The following is a 19263-nucleotide window of genomic DNA, read 5'->3' as shown; positions in this document are numbered from 1 at the left end:
GGTGGCAGATTTCCTATCTGTTGTTTTCCTAGCCTTTTCTTAAATGATTGCAAAGAAATTGGAAATTTATTGAACATCTCCCTTGGTAAGTTATTCCAATTCCTAACTCCCGTTCCCACAAACGAATATTTACCCAAATTTGTCCTCTTGAATTCTAACTTTATCTTCATATTGTGATCTTTCCTACTTATAAAGACACCACTCAAACCTATTAGTCTACTGATGTCCTCCCACGTCATATCTCCACTGACAGCTCGGAACATACCACATAGACGAGCAGCTCGTCTCCTTTCTCCCAAGTCTTCCCAGCCCAAACTTCGCAACATTTTTGTAACGCTACTCTTTTGTCGGAAATCTCCCATAACAAATCGAGCTGCTTTCCTTCGGATTTTTTCCACTACTTGAATCAAGTAATCCTGGTGAAGGGTCCCATACACTGGAACCATACTCTAGTTGGGGTCTTACCAGAGACTTATATGCCATCTCCTTTACATCCTTACTACAATCCCTAAATACCCTCCTAACCATGTGCAGAGATCTTTACCCTTTATTAACAATCATATTTATGTGATTACCCCAATGAAGATCTCTCCTTATATTAAGACCTAGGTATTTACAATGATCCCTAAAGGGAACTTTCACTCCCATCAACGCAGTAACTAAAACTGAGAGGACTTTTTCCTGTTTGTGAAACTCACAACCTGACCTTTAACCCCGTTTATCATCATACCATTGCCTGCTGTCCATCTCACAACATTATCGAGGACATCTGCTAATTGTTGCCTATTAGCAGATTTTTTTTGCAGCGGAATATCCCTTACTTTCTCCGAAGTTCTTTCCTTCCGGGTCCTTGCTGCTCGTACCACTCGCTGTAGTTGCATTTGTATTAATGTGTCCGTTGTCCATCACTTATTGTAATTCAGCCATCTGAATGGGGCAGCTTATTTCATTAATTGGAGCCTCCATATATACGATAATGCGGAAACCGTAACGCACAAAGCGTAGCTTGGGGATGTGCATTTACGGACTGTGCTGGGACAGCCCTTTAAGCAGATATGATAGACGACCATCACCTGGTTATACCAGACGGCAATCCTTACTTTTGTATCTCGCCGTGGACGTAGACCTTCGGCAGTGGATGTAACCAGTGTGTTCTATAATTGCTTCCAACCTCTCTTGGGAAACATGACAACACTCCGTGAGATGTGATCATCTTCCTATAGAAATTTCGTTTCAGAATAGTTACGCCTTACATAAGACCATTTACCCTACCACAAAATGAAACTTCGAACGTGGAATGTGGATTGTCTTCAACAGGAAAATAGACTTAAATTATGATATTTGAAGAGCAACTGTCCCTAACGATCTGGAAAAAAAAGTGCGAATGTTTACACATTATTGTTAATGATTCTGTTAGTATTCCCGTGAGAAAATCTTTCTGCTTTTCGTACCGTACCCATACTCAGTGGTGGCTAATGATTGCAAGAAGAAAACTTGCTTTTATGCGATATCCACGTCGTTCTTCGGGGACGGGGGCCTGTAATTATTCTACTTATCAACGCACTAGTCAAAACGATTTTTAAAAAATACAAAAATCAATCCAGCTGGGGAAAATACTGGTAGAAAGATAAGCAGAATAACCCCGCTTACTGCAGCCTGGACTGAGGTATGGACTTCAAAATAGGTATGGGGTAGTTCTCCACATCAATTTCCGTCAGATTGTGGCTTTTCAAATTTACATTGTTCCACCGACTGTTCCGCAAGTGCCCTTTCTCCGACTTTGCCCAAGCTAGGATTAATCATTCCTTGCTTAAGTCATTTACATACCCGAAACCTCAATTAGCGTTAAAACATAACATAAACTCTTGAAAGGACTACGTCCAGTACTCGGTTATCCCCTCGCCTCCAATCAGCGTATGAATTGTTATTGGAAATTTTTAGCATGATACGGACACGCGAAAATTTACCCCTGGACTGGATTACTCAAAATTGGCATATCTATTCTGAAACCTGGCAAGGATCCTATTAATCCTTCGTTTGAGGGATCCCATAACTTACGCACCCGCCGTCCGCGAACATGTACTGGAGACTCTACAACACCCCGTGAGTTCCTGCACAGTCTCTCGATGACTCGCATCCGCCAGATTAAGGTCCTACCACCCCATGCGTCGGTTGCCATTGGCACCAGAACACCAACACCTGCATTTGGGCGTGGTGCTTTGCCCGGGAGGCATGGACAGAGGACGACTGGCGTCGCTTCATGTTCAGTGATGAGTCCCGCTACTCCATAACCTCCGATGACCATCTGCTGCGGTTTTGGCAGCGTCGGTGGCAGAGGACAGATCATGCCCATATTGAGGAAAGACGCACTGGTATAATCCATGGCATCATGGTGTGAGGAGTCATAGGATATGCGTTCAGGTCACCTCTAATACTAATAGTGCTTCGGCAGACTTTGACGGCACAGCGATACGTCAGACATTCTGCGTCCGCACGTCCTACCCCTTATGGCACAGCACCCTGGGACAGTGTTCCAACAAGATAATGCACGTTCATGCACAGCACGTGTGTCTAGGGATAGAGCCCTGCGCGGATATAAAAAATGATATCCACATCCGCACTTCCTTCATCCGCATCCGCGAATGCTTATCCGCATCCACAAAATAGTTATCCGCGGATAATTTAAATATTTCACTAGAGTATATTACACCCAAGGTATTGAAACGGATAGATCTGTTAACATAATACAATAGGCCTGATACCCGGCAGCAGAACCCCTACAGTCACAGGTTTATGAGGGATTTTCCCTTGCGACAATTACCGACGTATTGACCTTTGTTCCTTCCTTCCATTTATTGCAGACAGGAGGCAGTTAGGCTCAGGTCAGATTTACGGCTTTATGGTCTCAAAGCTCTTTATATGACACAATTCTTCCATACCAATGCCAAGGGTCGCCTAACCACAAACAAAAAGAAGAGTGTACCTGAGTGAAAATCAATAAACATCATCAGTTTGTATCCACCAAAACACTAACTTCGCGGATATCCGCATCCGTGCAGGGCTTTATCTATGGACTGCCTAGAGCATGTTAAGTTCCTTCCGTGGCCAGCAAGATCCCAGTACCAACCTCCGGGATCTGGAGGGAGAGCTGCAACAGCTGTGGACGAACCTCCCTCAGGAGAGGATCCAAAGGCCGAACGTTATAACGGCATGCATTTTGGCCGGGGGGGGGGGGGGGGGGGGGGAGGGGGATGGGGGTGTGTGGCGGCGACACCTTACTGACCTGGCGCCAACATTCCACCTGTAACTGCCAAGGGCCTTGTCTCTTTCATCGCATATTGTAAGCAGTTCAATAAAGGCACATGGTCTTTCAGCATATGTAGTTTCATTTACTTTCAACCACTCCTTCAGGATGCTTAACGTTTTTTGTCAGGCAGTGTATATGGTCTTCAGACATTGTTACATGAACGACATAATGTGTTAGAGATGAACAGTCTTTTGCATAGCCCTCGCTTGTAACTTAAGGTCTTCCACGGGGTCCTGTGCTCAGCCCGATTCTGTTTACCTCTTATACCACTGAACTTGAGCAACTGTTTATCCCCTCGGTTCACGTTTCATAGTACGCTGACGACGTGTGTATCTACACCAGAGACCGGCAAGCAAGGATTTTAGCCCGCCAAGAACTGTTTACCTCAGTGAATGGTCTCGTGCGTGGTAGATAAACCGCAGTCTCGATGGACGATTGGCGGTGCAGCATAACTCAAAGGAGCGGGCTTCACAGTGACCCGTATGCGCGACACGCAGCGTGACCAGGATACAACACTCCACGTATCCAACATTTGATCATTCCATCAAAGAACATTACACCGAAATTGTAATGGTAATAGTTTTTACTGAGATCACGTAGTTGTTCTGTTCCTTACTGAATGTAATGGGAAGAGTAAAATTAGTTCGAAGTTAATCGATGGTGACGTACTGTAGATGGGGTTTAAATTTTAAAAGTTAGGGACAAGTGAAGTTCGGGGATATGTCAAGGAAGTAGTTGCTTCTGACGGGTGTCAGAAGGTCAATTATGCATATTGCGTAAAATGTTCTATCGTTCAAAAGCGGCATCTAAAGTTTTCTTAGACATATAGCGACCGGGCGAGTTGGCCGTGCGGTTAGGGGCGCGCGGCTATGAGCTCGCATCCGGGAGATAGCGGGTTCGAACCCCACTGTCGGCATCCCTGAAGATGGTTTTCCGTGGTTTCCCATTTTCACACCAGGCAAATGCTGGGGCTGTACCTTAAGGCCACGGCCGCTTCCTTCCCATTCCTAGGCCTTTCCTGTCGCATCGTCGCCATACGACATATCTGTGTCGGTACGACGTAAAGCAAATAGCAAAAAGAAAGATATATAGCGCAAAAATCTTGTTTGTACACAAACTTATTGTAACGAAATAAGTTAAACTTCTTTACACAATTATTGTGTTTTATTGGTGATATCGTAATTGATACACTAATAAACAGTTTAAATAATAAGACATATCTTTGATCTTACAATTTAACACAAATACAATAATGTGCCAAAACCGGGCGTTTCATCTTGCAACAATCTTGTTTGTTCACTTGCAGAAGAAAATGAAACGTTGACTCACAAACACTTGTTACCTGGCCTTGAGAACTGCTTTGTACCTCCGCTGCATTGAATGAACCAGTTTCTGACATCCTTTTGGGTCGGTTTTCACCCCATTCTTCGCTGACTACACTTCTTAACTGCTCAAGTGATTCAGGTTTCCTTGCATGAACCCTTCATTTTAGATCGACCCACAAATGTTCAGGGGATTGGCAGGAGTTCGCAGTTGTATTAGTACATTCCATATCAGCCACTGTTTGCAAATGCCAGTTGTGTGGTTGTGGTCTTGTCTTGCTGAAAGATGTAGCGAGACCCCCAACCCCATTTTACTGTACTCTGTTTGACACAGTTCTTTAAAGTGTTTAAACAACCACATCTGTCCATGATGCCGTTGATGATTTTGATATTTCCCACTCCACAAGAAGACATGCTCCCCCATGTTATAATTAATCCACCTCTATGTTTTGCAGTGGGTAGCGTATTTGCAGGCTTATTGGCTGTGTTTAATTTTCTCCATACATAACTCTTTCCATCCGAACCGTATAGAGATATTTTGGTCTTATCTGACCAAATAGCTTTGTTCCAGAACATACAATCCTTGTTTTCATACTCTCTGCAAAATTTCATTCTGGCTTGTCGATTTTTCTTAGTAACAAACGGCCTTTTCGTGGTCGTCTACCGTGATAATCATATTTCTACAATACCCTACTAATTGTCTGACTTGACATTTTCTTCATCGTACTTTCTTCCAGCATTACGCGGATCTTAGGGACATTTACTTAACTGTGGCTTCTGTTTCACTTGTTTCACAATATAACGTTCATCTCGCCTGTTCAGTATCTTTACTTTTGCTTTCCTTGGCAAATTCTTTGTGGTTCCTCTATATCTGAATTTGTTCAACACATAGTGTATTGTGAAATGCGGTTTATTTACTTTGTGTCCAATTTCATGCAGATAATACTCTTGCAATCCGAGAGATACAATTACTTTCCTGGTTCGTCACTTAACTCTGTTCATTTACCCATTATGTAACACACGGCCTGGTGCACTAACTGCGAAACTATACATACACATTAGCACAGCACTGATACACACCAGCTAACCAGCAGTGTTCCCGAGCGAATACTAGGTAGTGCACGTGTACAAACAAGACTGTTGCAAGCAAATAGCCCACTACACAGTATATTTTACTCCTATTCTTTTAAAATTGTGTACCGAGACCTTTGATCGCTAACATAAAGTTCTCAGCACCTTGTGCAATAACTTAACCAAGTCTAGTACAATGGTTATGTACTATTTATAAATTATAAAGACATAACTGCTATGTGGGGTGTACGAACAACAGTTATGCACTGTAGGTGCTCATTACCCAAGATACATAAGAAATTAAGACAAGGATAAGTGTTGTGTAAAAAAAAAAAAAAAAATATGCGTGCTTTTGATATTCGTCCTTTTGAAACTGTAGCTTCTCAAGATTTTTCGAAGATCTGAACCAGGAACTAATTGGAATGGGTGCTAAAAGTGGTGACGTACTGTTGACGTTAATATGCTACTTCCAGACCTGCTCATTGTTTTGTAACGTCAGAGCCACCGCAAATGGCTTGAGCGATGTCACTTCCCATTCTCCGGAAATAAGACGTTGGCCAGTTTACATGTACCGTTAGGCTACCGCCGATATGTGGAGGGAAAATTTAAAAAAATATAGTTGTACATACCACCACTGCACATCACACATCAGACGAATGGGTTCTTTAGTTATGCGTGTTATTTACAAAAAAATTGTGTGTGTTAAAAAGATGCATGACAATATAAGAAAAGAAATAGACAACAGGTTATCGGCGAAGGGGTTTCCGTTGGGTGGCATACCCAAAATCACTTTCGACACTGATCAAGGAAGGACCATCAAAAACTATCGAGCAATTACAGATAGATATCGTGTGCAGCCAGTTTATTTAATGACTTTCAATACACTTATGAAGAGGTGTAAGTGAACGAGAGCTGGGTGTAGTGTGGGTGTCAATGTAGACATGCAAAGGTGCTACAGCATGCACGAAGCGCTCAGAATTGGTAAGAAAACTTTCAAATCGTTAGTTGAGTTCGACCTTCGTTAGAACTCGCACTTCGCTAATCTCAAATCATTGTAAGAGGAAAGAAATTCATCAGGGTGTGTTGTAAAGGAACGCAGAACATAATTTTTCTGACACAATAAAAATATAATTAGCGATTTCATCGGTTTTCTAACCTCAACGAAGGAGGCGTCGCACAGTGTGCAATCTTCTCGATCTACCCGGAGGAAAGTCATTTTTCGACTTTTTGACTTTGGCCGAAATGTGTACTGACTTCTGTTCTTGACTGTACAAGGTATGTTGGGATACATGACTTTTAATTCTTCGCTAGCTGTTTATGACTAGATAGCATAAACAAACACCAACTGCTTTGCTCACTCGTTGTCGTTCTTTAGTCGCAGTGAAGTTCGCCTTGTTAACAGACCTGCAAGTGAAACTAAATGAGTGATTTTTGCATTCCTCAGCCCTACAGGTTTGTGTATATTTATGCAATACTGTGTAGGGCTAAGTACCTACCTGCCTGTCACCGAGAGGCTCCGAGTTCGAATTCCGGTCAGCCCATAGATTTCAATTCTAAACTGAGGACTGGAAGATGATGTTTTACCAATTTTTTACTCTTTATACTTCCAATAATTCAGCTGCAAGTGCTTGATTTCTAATGTAATTACTAAGAAGTAGGACGAAGAGCTCGAGTGTGACCACTTACATTCCTGTACGGCTCTAGGAACTTCTGCACACTTCAGATAGAAGGGTGATTAACTACTATCAACTTCTGGAATTTACTGTGTCGTACCTCCACCACATTATTGGTTCTGCGTTCGCCGTTTACGACCGCATATTAGACATTCCGGGCTGGTGGTGCGTATTTAGCGGCTTCTGGTCTTCTGTCTCGTCCACGCCTGCCCCTAAAATATGTCCGTTCAACGTATTCAAACAGGTCATCCATATTCGCTTCGCATAGTTTCACGATATAATGAAAATTCTAAGGAACATCTTCGACTGACACAAACGACAACTAAATAATATTGAGAGCGTTTTTGCTACTTACACTACTGAATTTTATGTTCTCTGTAAGCGAGACCTAAAGCAGGTATTTTCCTCTTCAGGGACTTCGAAAAATGGAACAAGCAACCACGTAGGACGAAATAATAGAAATGGAGCATAATTTCAATTTTGAATTTACTAAAGAGCATTAACAAGACAAGAGACAATAGACAACATTTGAAAAGAAAAGAGGGGCCATTTTGTGATTGGACGTTTTTGATGAGTGGACGATTCTGGCTTGGGCATTCTGAGGACATTTTGGAAAGTGTACTTTTTAGAAAATGAACGATTTGTTCGTCATTGAAAACTTAGGTGAATTATTAGTATGATAATGTATGCATGTATATATATATCAAAAAATCTAAAGGTGTTTCAAACGTGAGAGCTGGTATTTAGAATCTCCTTTAAAAATAAACACACATTTGGGGGGTGGAATTAACTTGGTAGGGAGGGGGGGATGAAAACTGAATTCTTTTACGAGGATACATGTATCTCAAAAACTGAATGTTACAGTCGTGATCATTGGTATTTGGAAGCTCTTTTAAAGAAACGGGTACTGTTTGTTTTTAGAAAATTCACTTGAGTGGGGGTTGTGAAAGGAAGTAAAAAAGTTTAATTCTTTTTCTAGAGAAACTTATATCTCAAAACTTAAGGTTATAGACGTGGAAACTGATATTTGGAATCTCCTTTAAAAATAAAGGAACACGCATTTTTTGGGTGCGGGGAAACCAACTTAACGGGCGGAGGTGAAGTGTAAAAGGAGTTGAATTCTTTTAATGAGGATAATTATATCTCAAAACCTGAAGATGTTACAGACATGAAAATTAGTATTTGGAATTTTCTTTCAAAGTAAAGAAACACGTAATCTTTTGTGTTTGGAAAATCCACTTAGGGGGGGGGGTGAATTAATTGAAAATTTAGTTGAATTCTTTGTATGAGGATACTTATATCTCAAAAACTAAAGATGTTGCAGATGTAAAAATTAGTATTTGGAGTCCCTTTTTAAAAATAAAGGAACATGCATTTGCTTTTTTTTCTTTCGGAAAATCGACGTAAGGGGTGTGGGGTTGAAAATAAGTAAATAAAGAGTTGAAATAATTGTCATAAGTCTGTACAGAGTTCTCCATTTTCAGACACTATACATATGTGTATATAACTGCCTGAATGAGTTTTTTTATGAATGATTCCATGACTGAATTAAATTGTCATGCATGCATGAATAAATGAATGAACCCCTCTGTCCCAGTCACGGATAGCCACCAACTGAGGAGAGAGCATTCGGTTCGCAGAATAAATGCATGGATGGGATTATGCATAACTACTGCCCGGTCGTGTCATCCACCCCTGGTGAGAAAAGGAGCCACCTTCCCAGGGATAACACGCCCGGCCCTTTCTCTTGAGGCCCAAACGGAAGACCCCACCTGATCTAATAGCTGTCACACTAATTTCTCACCATTCCCTAATTTGTGCGAGGCACACGTAAGCGGAAATCCCTCTCCCTATGTGCCCCCCTCCCTATTCTTCTTTCTCTGTTGCATTTAGGTCACTCTACATATTCGATTGGGATAGGCCCGTCCTATCCCGTCCTACTTCGGTTATATCCTTACATAAGTGTATGAATGAATGGATGAATGAATGAATGAATTAACTATTTAGCTATGATTCCCTGCCTAAGTTAGTGCCTCCTTGCACAGGCGGATCACCATTCCACATGCAAGGGCCACGCCTACGATTTTATCTACATGAATGTATGAATAAATGAATTAATTAATTACTGATTCCCTAACTGTATTGAGGAAACATGAATGGATGGATTTATGAATGGGTATATGAATTTTCATGCATGCATGATAAGGGAGAAGACTCATCCCTCCCAGTACGGATAACCAGTAACTGGGGAGAGAGCCCTTATTTTGAATTAAATCAATGATTGAATGAATAATAAATGTGGAATGAGTAGTGAATGAATGTTATCAACCTACAGCTACGGATCGCCAGCAGCTGAGGATGAAACATTATATCCATTGGGCCCTGTCTCATTACAAACAGTTTAACAGTTAATTACGTTATGGCTTACTAACATATCGACTTTACAGTGCTACTTATACTAATATTCCTTTTACTACATATCACTGTTGGCAAATTCTTAACTAACCGGTTCGAAACAATTATCCATCCGTAATCTGTCCTACCCTCACTGTAGGCTCTTTCAATACTCTTCTACATGAATTTCGAATTACAATTAACAGTTTACTGAGGTTACCAGGGTTATACCATTCTTTGCTTATCATCTTAATAATCCTATAGCCATTATCATCCTCATTTATCATATATTGTTCCTTGCTATTCAAAATATCTCAAAATTTTCCACAAGCTCAGACACTCAATCATTCCCCAGTTCACTTAATAAGCCTTCTATATTAACAAAACCAATTCTCAATGCTAGTTATTTCGCTTTCCTGCTATCAGAGACACTTCCTGTTTTGCTACGTGTGTTTATTGTTTTATCAATTTGCACTATACTTCCATGAGGAGAACTATAAATTTCCCCTAGCTTGTTTCCTTCCCGTTTATTACCTTTTCCATCTGTAAGCACCCCCTTCTTAGCCCATAAGTATTTCAAGCTCTGTCCATGCTTCTTTTTCTTATACTCCTCTATCTTGCTGCTGCTTTTTTCAGCTACCGGTGTAGTACACGAGCTATTTCCATATTCATCATCAGATGTTAAGCATTTACTTACAGGTCGTCCCTCCGTATTAGTGGCAACGCCCCCACTCTAAGTAGGTGTCAGCAACCTTGTCGGCACGAGCTCCGCTCCTGTTTCCTGCACATCATTCCTTCTTCCGTGTTGCGCTGGTACCGCACTTCCTCCTCGCGTCAAGGCTTCCAGCTGGGATGGCGTGTAGTTCTTTCTCCAACCATCGCCTGTGATGAATAGTCTCTTGCCTCTAATAAACGCTGTAAGGCCCTCTCTTCTTGCTCTCCCCACGTGAAATCGTAGGATTCTCATCTCCTTCCTTTCTTCAATTCCCAGGTCTCTCTGGATCCAGACTGCCGTCCCTTTTAAATTCCTGGCATTCCGAAGAATTTGGTAGGTTTTCATTCCAGATACCAATTGTACTTTAATCGGCCTGTTCCCTTTGGTCCTTCCTATTCTCTGCACGTCGTCCACATCGGATTCCGTGCAATTTACTCTCACTCCTAGCGTAAACACTTCCAACACAGCATCTAGTAATGCCAGTTTGTCCTCGCTTCTATTCTCCTTGATCCCATGTATGACCAGGCATCTAATACGTTGGGCAAACACTGGTCTCCGGACCTGCATCTCCAGCTCCCGTGTGCGCTGCTCCAACACCAATCGGTGTTCCTTAGCAATTTCCATTTCTTCCTGGTATTTATCCAGAGATTCTTTTATACCTGCCATATCACCCCGAAGGCTATCTTTCATATCCTGAATATCTTTTTTCTGTGCCATAATGACCTACCTCGTTGTGTCTGTTTGGCTGACCTCTTTTATCAGCTCCTTGATCTTTGCTATATCTTCCCAATTCAGTGGCCCAGGGCTGCTTTCCACTCCTCAAATTACTAACGCTGCCAGCACGATTTCAGAGTATTTTATATCACATTTTAAACCACATACCTGATATTTTATTCGATTGTTCCATCGGCCGATGACCGCTCGGTAGAGATCTATGCTTATTCCCATTTCGCTTACGCCACAACACTCGGCACTCCGCACACACGTCTGCTCCGTTTGCAGGGCTCCAATCGACTGAAAGAGTTGAAATAGGTTTTTGAGGATACTTTATCTTTAAAACTGAAGCTGTTACAGACGTGAAAGTTGGTATTTTGAATTTCCTTTCAAAATAAAGAAACACGTATTTTTTGCTTTCGGAAAGTCCTCTTAAGGCGGGAGAGGGGTGAAAACAAGTGAAGAAGAATAAGAAGTTGAGTTATTCTTAGGAGTATACATTTATCTCAAACTGAAGGGGTTACCGACATACAGACATGAAAAATGTTATTTGGAATCTCCTTTAAAAATAATGAAACACGTATTTTTTGGTTTTCGGAAAATCCAATTAAGGGGCTGAAAGGAATTGGAAAAGCGGGTGAAGTTTTAAAATGAGTACCTGTATATCTACATTATATGTCAAAAACTTAACATGTTAGACACAAAGGACTTGGTATTTGGAAAGCCTTTTAAAAATACAGGAACATGTACCTTTTTGTTTTCGGAGAACGCACTTAACGGGGGGGGGGGGGGTGAAAAGAAGTGAAAAATAGTTGAATTATTTTTTATGAGGATACTTATATCTTAAAAACTGAAGATGTTACAGGCGTGCAAATTGGTATTTGGAATCTCCTTTAAAAATAAAGAAACATGTAGTTTTGTTTTCGGAAAATACACATAAATGGGGGTGGGGGAAGGACTGATCAAGGGGTTGAATTCTTTTTATGGGGATACTTACGTATATCTCAAAAACTGAAGATGTTACAGATGTGGAAATAGGTATTTGGAATCTCCTTTAAAAATAAAAAGAACATGTATTTATTTTTTCGATTTGAGAGAAGACTGTTTCTCACATGTACAGTTCTATGTCACATGGTCGTCCTAGCTCCATAAGGTAAAACCACAAACATGGTTTACTACGAATTTCTGGGGTAAGTGAAACTCAATTTTTGGGTGAGTTTTTATACTTTAGGAATTTTCAGATAATGTCTTAGTACAATGCCGAGGAACAATTACTTTAATGAAATTACGAAATCCAAGCGAGCGGAGCCGCGGGTAGTAGCTAGTTTTATATATACAGATAACATGTACTGACTGACTGACTGACTGACTGACTAACTCATCATCGCCGAGCCAAAACTACTAGACATAAAGAAACGATTTTTTCTACTTGCTTTACGTCGCACCGGCACAGATAGTGCTTATGGCGACGATGGGACAGGAAAGGGCTAGGAGTGGGAAGGAAGCGGCCGTGGCCTTAATTAAGGTACAGCCCCAGCATTTGCCTGGTGTGAAAATGGGAAACCACGGAAAACCATTTTCAGGGCTGCCGACAGTGGGTTTCGAACCTACTATCTCCCGAATACTGGAAACTGGCCGCACTTAAGCGACTGCAGCTATCGAGCTCGGTAAACGAAGTGTAGGTGCTCACTAAGTGAGGGTTTTTGGATATTCCTTCGCTAACGGGGTGAAAGGGGTGTGTGAATTGTTTAAATAAGTCCATCTATATCTCTAAAACTTAAGTTTACAGATGTAAAAATCGGTATTTGGAATCTCCTTTAAAAATAAAGAAACACGCTTTTTTTGTTTTCGGAAAATACCATTAAGCGGGCTGAAAAGGGGCGAAAAATGGGTTGATTACCTTTTATGAGGATACTTATATTTCAAAAACTAAAGACGTTACAGACATGAAAATTAGTATTTGGAATCTCATTTAAAAATAAAGGAAAATGTTTGTTTTTGTTTTTGGAAAACTCAATTAATGGGGGTTGAATAGGAGTAATAACGAGGGTGAATTTAAAACAAGTTTATATCTACAGTGTATGTTGGGTATTCAGCCCGAAGGCTAGTTTGATCCTCCACAGCCATGCCAACAGCCGGTATAGATGGCCTAGGCAACAATGAAAAGGCGTATATCTCAGAAACGTAACATGTTACATACTTAAAATTTGGTATTTGATATCTCCTGTAAAAATAAAGAAACATAGATATTTTTTCGGAAAATCCACTTAAGGGGAACTGAAAAACGGAGTGAATTTTTAAAATCATATCTACAGTAGGGTAAGGTGGTACAATTTCGATATGGGTACAATTTCGATCAAACTAAGGTTTAGCATATATTTTCCACTTCGGAGTGTTGGTAGTACTTGCCTAAGTGTGGCGTTACAGTGCGGAAGGTGTACTGTGTTGCTAGTGGTTGTGTCAAGAATACAGCAGTTTGTGCTTCAGAGATACATATTTCTTCTTGTAGCAAGGTGAGTTGACTTGCTTAGTTTTGTGCTCTGTTATAAAACTGCCTAGTTTTCACAGGCTGGCAGACAATGATATTGTGAGGTTAGAACCATGCTGTTTATTTCTGCGTGTGCTGGCACTACCACAGAACTCCTATGTAACATGTGCTGCCATCTGTTGGCATGCAGGGATAGTATGTGACGATAGATACAGTAATACCAACAGTACATTTTCGATCAGCAGACAGGTACAATTTCGATACACTAGTACAATTTCGATCGGAGGAAATATATTGGTTTAAGCAGTTAAATAGCAATATTGTGTTGCAGTAAAAGTCTTGTCCGCCTCCGTAGCGTAACGGTTAACGCTATTAGCTTCCCTCCTCGGGGAGCCTAGGTTCGATTCCCGGTACTGCCAGAGATTTATAAATGGCAGGAGAGGTGGTATGTGGTGAAAGTACATGCAGCTCATCTCCATTGGGGGTGTGGCTGCAAAGAGCTGCACCACCTCGGAACGAGGGCACAATCAGATAAAAAGAAATATCTTTATGAAGCAAAAGAGGATGATGTTGTTATTTAAGGATTTCAGAATCTAACTTTCTCCTGACTTAAAAAAAGAATGTTTTAATTTCCTACCCTCTGAGAAACAAACAATATGGTTCCTAACTCAAATTCACATTTATGATTTCATGGTATTCAGAAGCAAACACTGCCTTTATGAACTCATAGGTCGAACGATGTTTGGAATTTTATTCGTTTTCACTCACAAAATAAAATAAACTAGCCTATGCATTAGGTTAATTTATTGACAGGGCTGTATTCTGCACATTCTCATCCGAATGTATTCGTTGATTTCAGATGCCGTGGAAAAGACCAGAAAATAAAATTTATAATAAGTGGAATCAGATAGCGATGGGAGCGGCAGTGAACAGTGTAATTAATGGGCATCTAAGCATTCGAGGTGCATCAGAATTATGACATTCCTTTCAGTACGCTACATGGCAAAATAAAAATTAAAAAGGAAATACAAGCTGGATTAAATCCACGAGTTGGAGACAAAATTGGTCGCCCAACGGTACTCACACTTGAAATGGAAGGGGCCTTAGTCGAGAGGCTTCTATCGCTAGAGCAACGAGGATTGGGTCTGACGCCTGTTCAGGTGAGGAAAGCTGCATTTGAGTTAGCTGAAACGAACAATGTCAAACATCCCTGGAGATTAGATGATAAGATTGCGGGGATTGATTGGTTTCGAGCCTTTTTGAAAAGATATCCTAATTTAAGTCTGAGAAAACCTGAAGGTCTATCACGAGCCAGAGCTGAAGGGTTAAATAAAGAGGAGGTAAGTCATTACTTCCAAAATTTGGAAAATATTTTGGAAGAAAATGACATGTTTGATAAACCTGAGCGCATATACAATATGGACGAGACCGGCTTTCCTCTCAACAACAGACCTCCTAAAATAGTCAGTCGGAAGGGCAAACGCGAGGTTGTTTCATTAACAAATGTGGAAAGAGGAGAAAATGTGACAGTGGTTGCGTGTATGAGTGCATCAGGTTCGTACATTCCACCAATGGTCATTTTAAGGGAGTTAGGAAGCGCCCTGAATTCCATGATGGATTACCTCCTGGTTCCATCGTGGAGATGAGCGATTCGGGGTACATTAACGAAGAACTTTTCATGACCTGGCTTCGACACTTCAAGAAATATAAAATGACAGGAAAGGTTCTAATCATTCTCGACAATCACGGGAGCCATACGAGCCTGCAAGCTATAGAATACTGTCGGGAGAACAAGATAGAACTTTTGGGATTGCCCCCACACAGTACACATGCTCTACAGCCGTTAGACAGAACATTCTTTAAGTCCCTGAAGGCTCATTACCACAGAAATGTAACAGAGTGGATTCATCGTAACCCCAATGACAATCTTACAAAATCAAGATTCTGCCCTATTTTCTCTACTGCCTGGTATCAATCGGCGTCAGCTGGATCTGCTATCAAAGGTTTTCAGTGTACAGGAATAATGCCATTTTCTAAGGACACTGTTCCAGAAGAAAAGTTTGCTCCTGCTGCGTTATTTCAGTCCCCTATTACCTCATCTGTTGCAGCTACTTTCAGCAGTGCGAGCAGTTCATTTGAAACTCCAGCTTCTTCATCCCCTAGCATTCCAACTACTGCCAGCAGTATGAGCACTTCGGAAACGGGACTTGTCACAACATCAAACGAAGTAAATGAAGACAAGATCGACACCATAACGCCAGCATCAAACAAGAACTCACCCCAAGATGCTGTCAGAGTAATTCTGCCAACGCCAGAGAAGAAAGTGTCATTACGTAAACGGAAAACGCAGACATCAGTGCGACTGACTTCAGACGAAAATCTGGAAAAAATCAGAAGCAAGAGACGTCTTTTTCAACAGGCACAGAAGAAAAGTAACGATAAGGGTAAACACGGGTCTGCCAGTGTAGACGAAAGTATTATTCGAAGCAGAAGATTGCCAGCAAACGACGATGAGTGTGGATTTTGTTTGATGAACTATTACTGTGTACAATCAATGAAAAAAGGTGACTGGATTCGTTGCCAGAAATGTAATGTTTGGTATCATGAAATATGTGTTGGTGCAATAGGAAAAAAACACTTCGTATGTGGAAGATGCCAGTGATCGAAGTTGTACCAGTAGGTGATCATAATTGTACCCGGCGAAGTACATTTTCGATCAATTACATTAAACTATGTTTTTTAATCTTGTATCTAAACTAACCATTGTAATATAGTAATACATATAGAAATACATTCACTACATTTCAGAGTATTTGTAACACTATTTAAATTCACTCTAGCTTATGTATTTTTTCCGTGGCAGCGAAATTTCCCTATAGTGATCGAAATTGTACCACCTTACCCTAGGCCTATATCTCGAAAACTTTAACATGTAACAGACGTGACAATTGGTATTCTTAATGTCTTTTAAAAATAAACATGTAATTTTTGCTTTCAGAAAAAAAAAACACTTTAGGGGGGTAAAATGACTGAAAAGGGGGTTGGGGTGAACGTTTAAAATTAGCATACCTTCTGTATATTTCAAAAACCTAACATGTTACAGACGTGAACATTGGTATTTTTAATCTTTTTAAACTCTTTTTTTGAGAATAATGAAACATGTATTTTTTCGGTAAAAGCTGCTAGGGGGTGGGGGTGAAAAGGACTGGAAACGGGGTATTTATTTTTATTAGGATACGGATCTCATAAACTGAAGATGTTGCAGACGTGAAAATTGGTATTTGGAATCACCTTTAAAACAAACGCATATTCTTTTGCTTTCGGAAAATGCACTTAAGGGGCTGAAGAGAATTGAAAGAGAGATCAAATGTTTAAAATGAGTACTGGTATATCTACAGTACATGTCAAAAGCTTAACATGTTACAGATATGAAACTTTGTATTTGAAATGTCCTTTAAAAGTACAGGAACATGTACTTTTGTTTTCGGAAAAGGCACTTGGGTGGGTTTGGGGGAAGGACTGATAAAAGGGTTGCATTATTTTTATGGAGATGCTTATATCTCAAAAAATAGAAGTTTTTTTGCTAGGGGCTTTACGTCGCACCGACACAGATAGGTCTTATGGCGACGATGGGATAGGAAAGGCCTAGGAGTTGGAAGGAAGCGGCCGTGGCCTAATTAAGGTACAGCCCCAGCATTTGCCTGGTGTGAAAATGGGAAACCACGGAAAACCATTTTCAGGGCTGCCGATAGTGGGATTCGAACCTACTATCTCCCGGATGCAAGCTCACAGCCGCGCGCCTCTACGCGCACGGCCAACTCGCCCGGTAATAAAGATGTTACAGGTGTGAAAATTTGGAATCTCCTTCAAAAATAAAGAAACTTGTAAATTTTTGTTATTTGTTTTCAACGTGAGAGAAGACTATTTCTCACATGTACAGTTCTGTGTCGCATGGTCATTTTAGCCCCAAAAGGCAATAACACTAACGTGGTTTACAAAGAGTTTCTGGAGTAAATAAAACTCAATTTTTCGGTGTGTTTTTATACTTAAGGGATTTTCAGATAATATCTTAGTACAGTACCAAGGAACGATTACTTTCATCAAATTACGAAATCACGCGAGCGAAGCCGCGGGTAACTGCTAGTGATTTTCATAAAGATTTTATTCTATAGGGTTGTTTCATACACGGTAATGATCGGAGACAGCGTTTGGGTAACCGTCAGCAGAATGGTCTCTAAAGTGTCTGCCGCTCTAACATTAACATTTTTTAAGAACTGTTGAAGTTGTTTGCTAGTACTTAATAAACACATTTTGCTCTGTTTTCGTTTTCAGGTGTCGTATGCCCGGCCTAGCAGTGAAGCCATCAAGGGTGCTAATTTATATGTTAGCGGTTTACCAAAGAACATGACTCAGCAAGACCTGGAAAATTTATTCAGTCCCTACGGTCGAATAATCACTTCTCGGATCCTTTGCGATAACATCACGGGTGAGTTGAATCAAATCATGTTATTGTTGTCATTATTTATGACGTCGCGACTTATTCTCCGCCTACCTCCTGCCTGCAACGCTTTCAACCTCGAATTACCCCATTGATGAATTAGTGCAGACAAGTTGGGCTCTGGATTTAATGGCTGGAAAGAATGACATTGAACACATTCGGTTTTAGTAATGAACAGGGCGTTGATTACCTCCCCTCTCCCCTGCTTGAATTAAAAAATGGGTTTTACAAGCCTGTGCATAAAGCCAGGGTTGTTCACTTACTTCTTGTTCCCCACGATTGTTTCAAAATTTGCTTGCTGTGTAGCCCAATTATTAAATGGCTGTATTTGTGTGCTCGTTTGAATTTATGAACGTATGACTCAACAGAAATATCACAAAGCCCCTTCATAAACTTAAAGCATGTTTCTGTTTCTTGCGCCGTTCCTAAACAGTACGGTATACTGTACGTTAATGCATTATGTATTTTTGCAGCAGTTTATCTTCAGTATTAGTCTTCAGTCCAGTGTACTTACTGGATTAAAAAAGTTTACTCGGTGATTCAAATTGTGTTATAAACAGTGGAAGTTGTCCTTTCTATTATGGAAATCAAAAGTATACCGGCGGCACTAAAAGGTAACATCAGCATAAGAATGATGGTTAACTGTTATTGGGAAGATTTTGTTTGGCAACACGAGTAGTTTTCGCTATTGTCTGCCATACTTCGTTTCCATAATTATACTCCTATAGCTCATTCTATGTTAAGAAAACGGTATTGTTCTTACGGGCTTACAAGGACTGAACACAACCCGTCTTGAGACACCCACCATTCCTCGTTATTAAGGGATATTATATTGTACTTTATAATGTATTATTAAAGAAAGATAAAATGATAAGGCATTTTGACCTGATTTATTAAAATAACTACACAACATTTTCTTTTTCATAAATACATTTGTACGGAAGAAGCACAATGGCGGGAACAGCCATCGCTTCGTTGCCTTCCTTCATTTTCCGATTTGTGTTGCTCTGGTACAAGCCTCGTGAAGTCCCCCACTCTGTAAACCGTCGGCACCTCACTTACATAGTGAAGTCGTCTACAG

At 40.7% G+C, this 19263-nt stretch overlaps 1 protein-coding gene across 6 annotated transcripts in view; it reads left to right on the top strand.

The window, feature by feature from the left end:
• Positions 1-19263, top strand: part of fne (found in neurons) — a 570930-nt gene that overhangs the window by 460706 nt on the left and 90961 nt on the right. For all 6 annotated transcript variants that reach the window (XM_067140918.2, XM_067140922.2, XM_067140920.2 and 3 more), the window contains one exon: positions 18017-18170. In XM_067140918.2, the coding sequence (XP_066997019.1) occupies positions 18017-18170 (154 nt within the window). The remainder of the gene's footprint in view (positions 1-18016; positions 18171-19263) is intronic.

Source organism: Anabrus simplex, chromosome 2 (assembly GCF_040414725.1).
Source record: "Anabrus simplex isolate iqAnaSimp1 chromosome 2, ASM4041472v1, whole genome shotgun sequence".
NCBI classification, from domain to species: Eukaryota; Metazoa; Arthropoda; class Insecta; order Orthoptera; family Tettigoniidae; genus Anabrus; species Anabrus simplex.
Note: the sequence above shows the minus strand (reverse complement) of the source record. Positions and strands in the feature narration are given on the sequence as shown.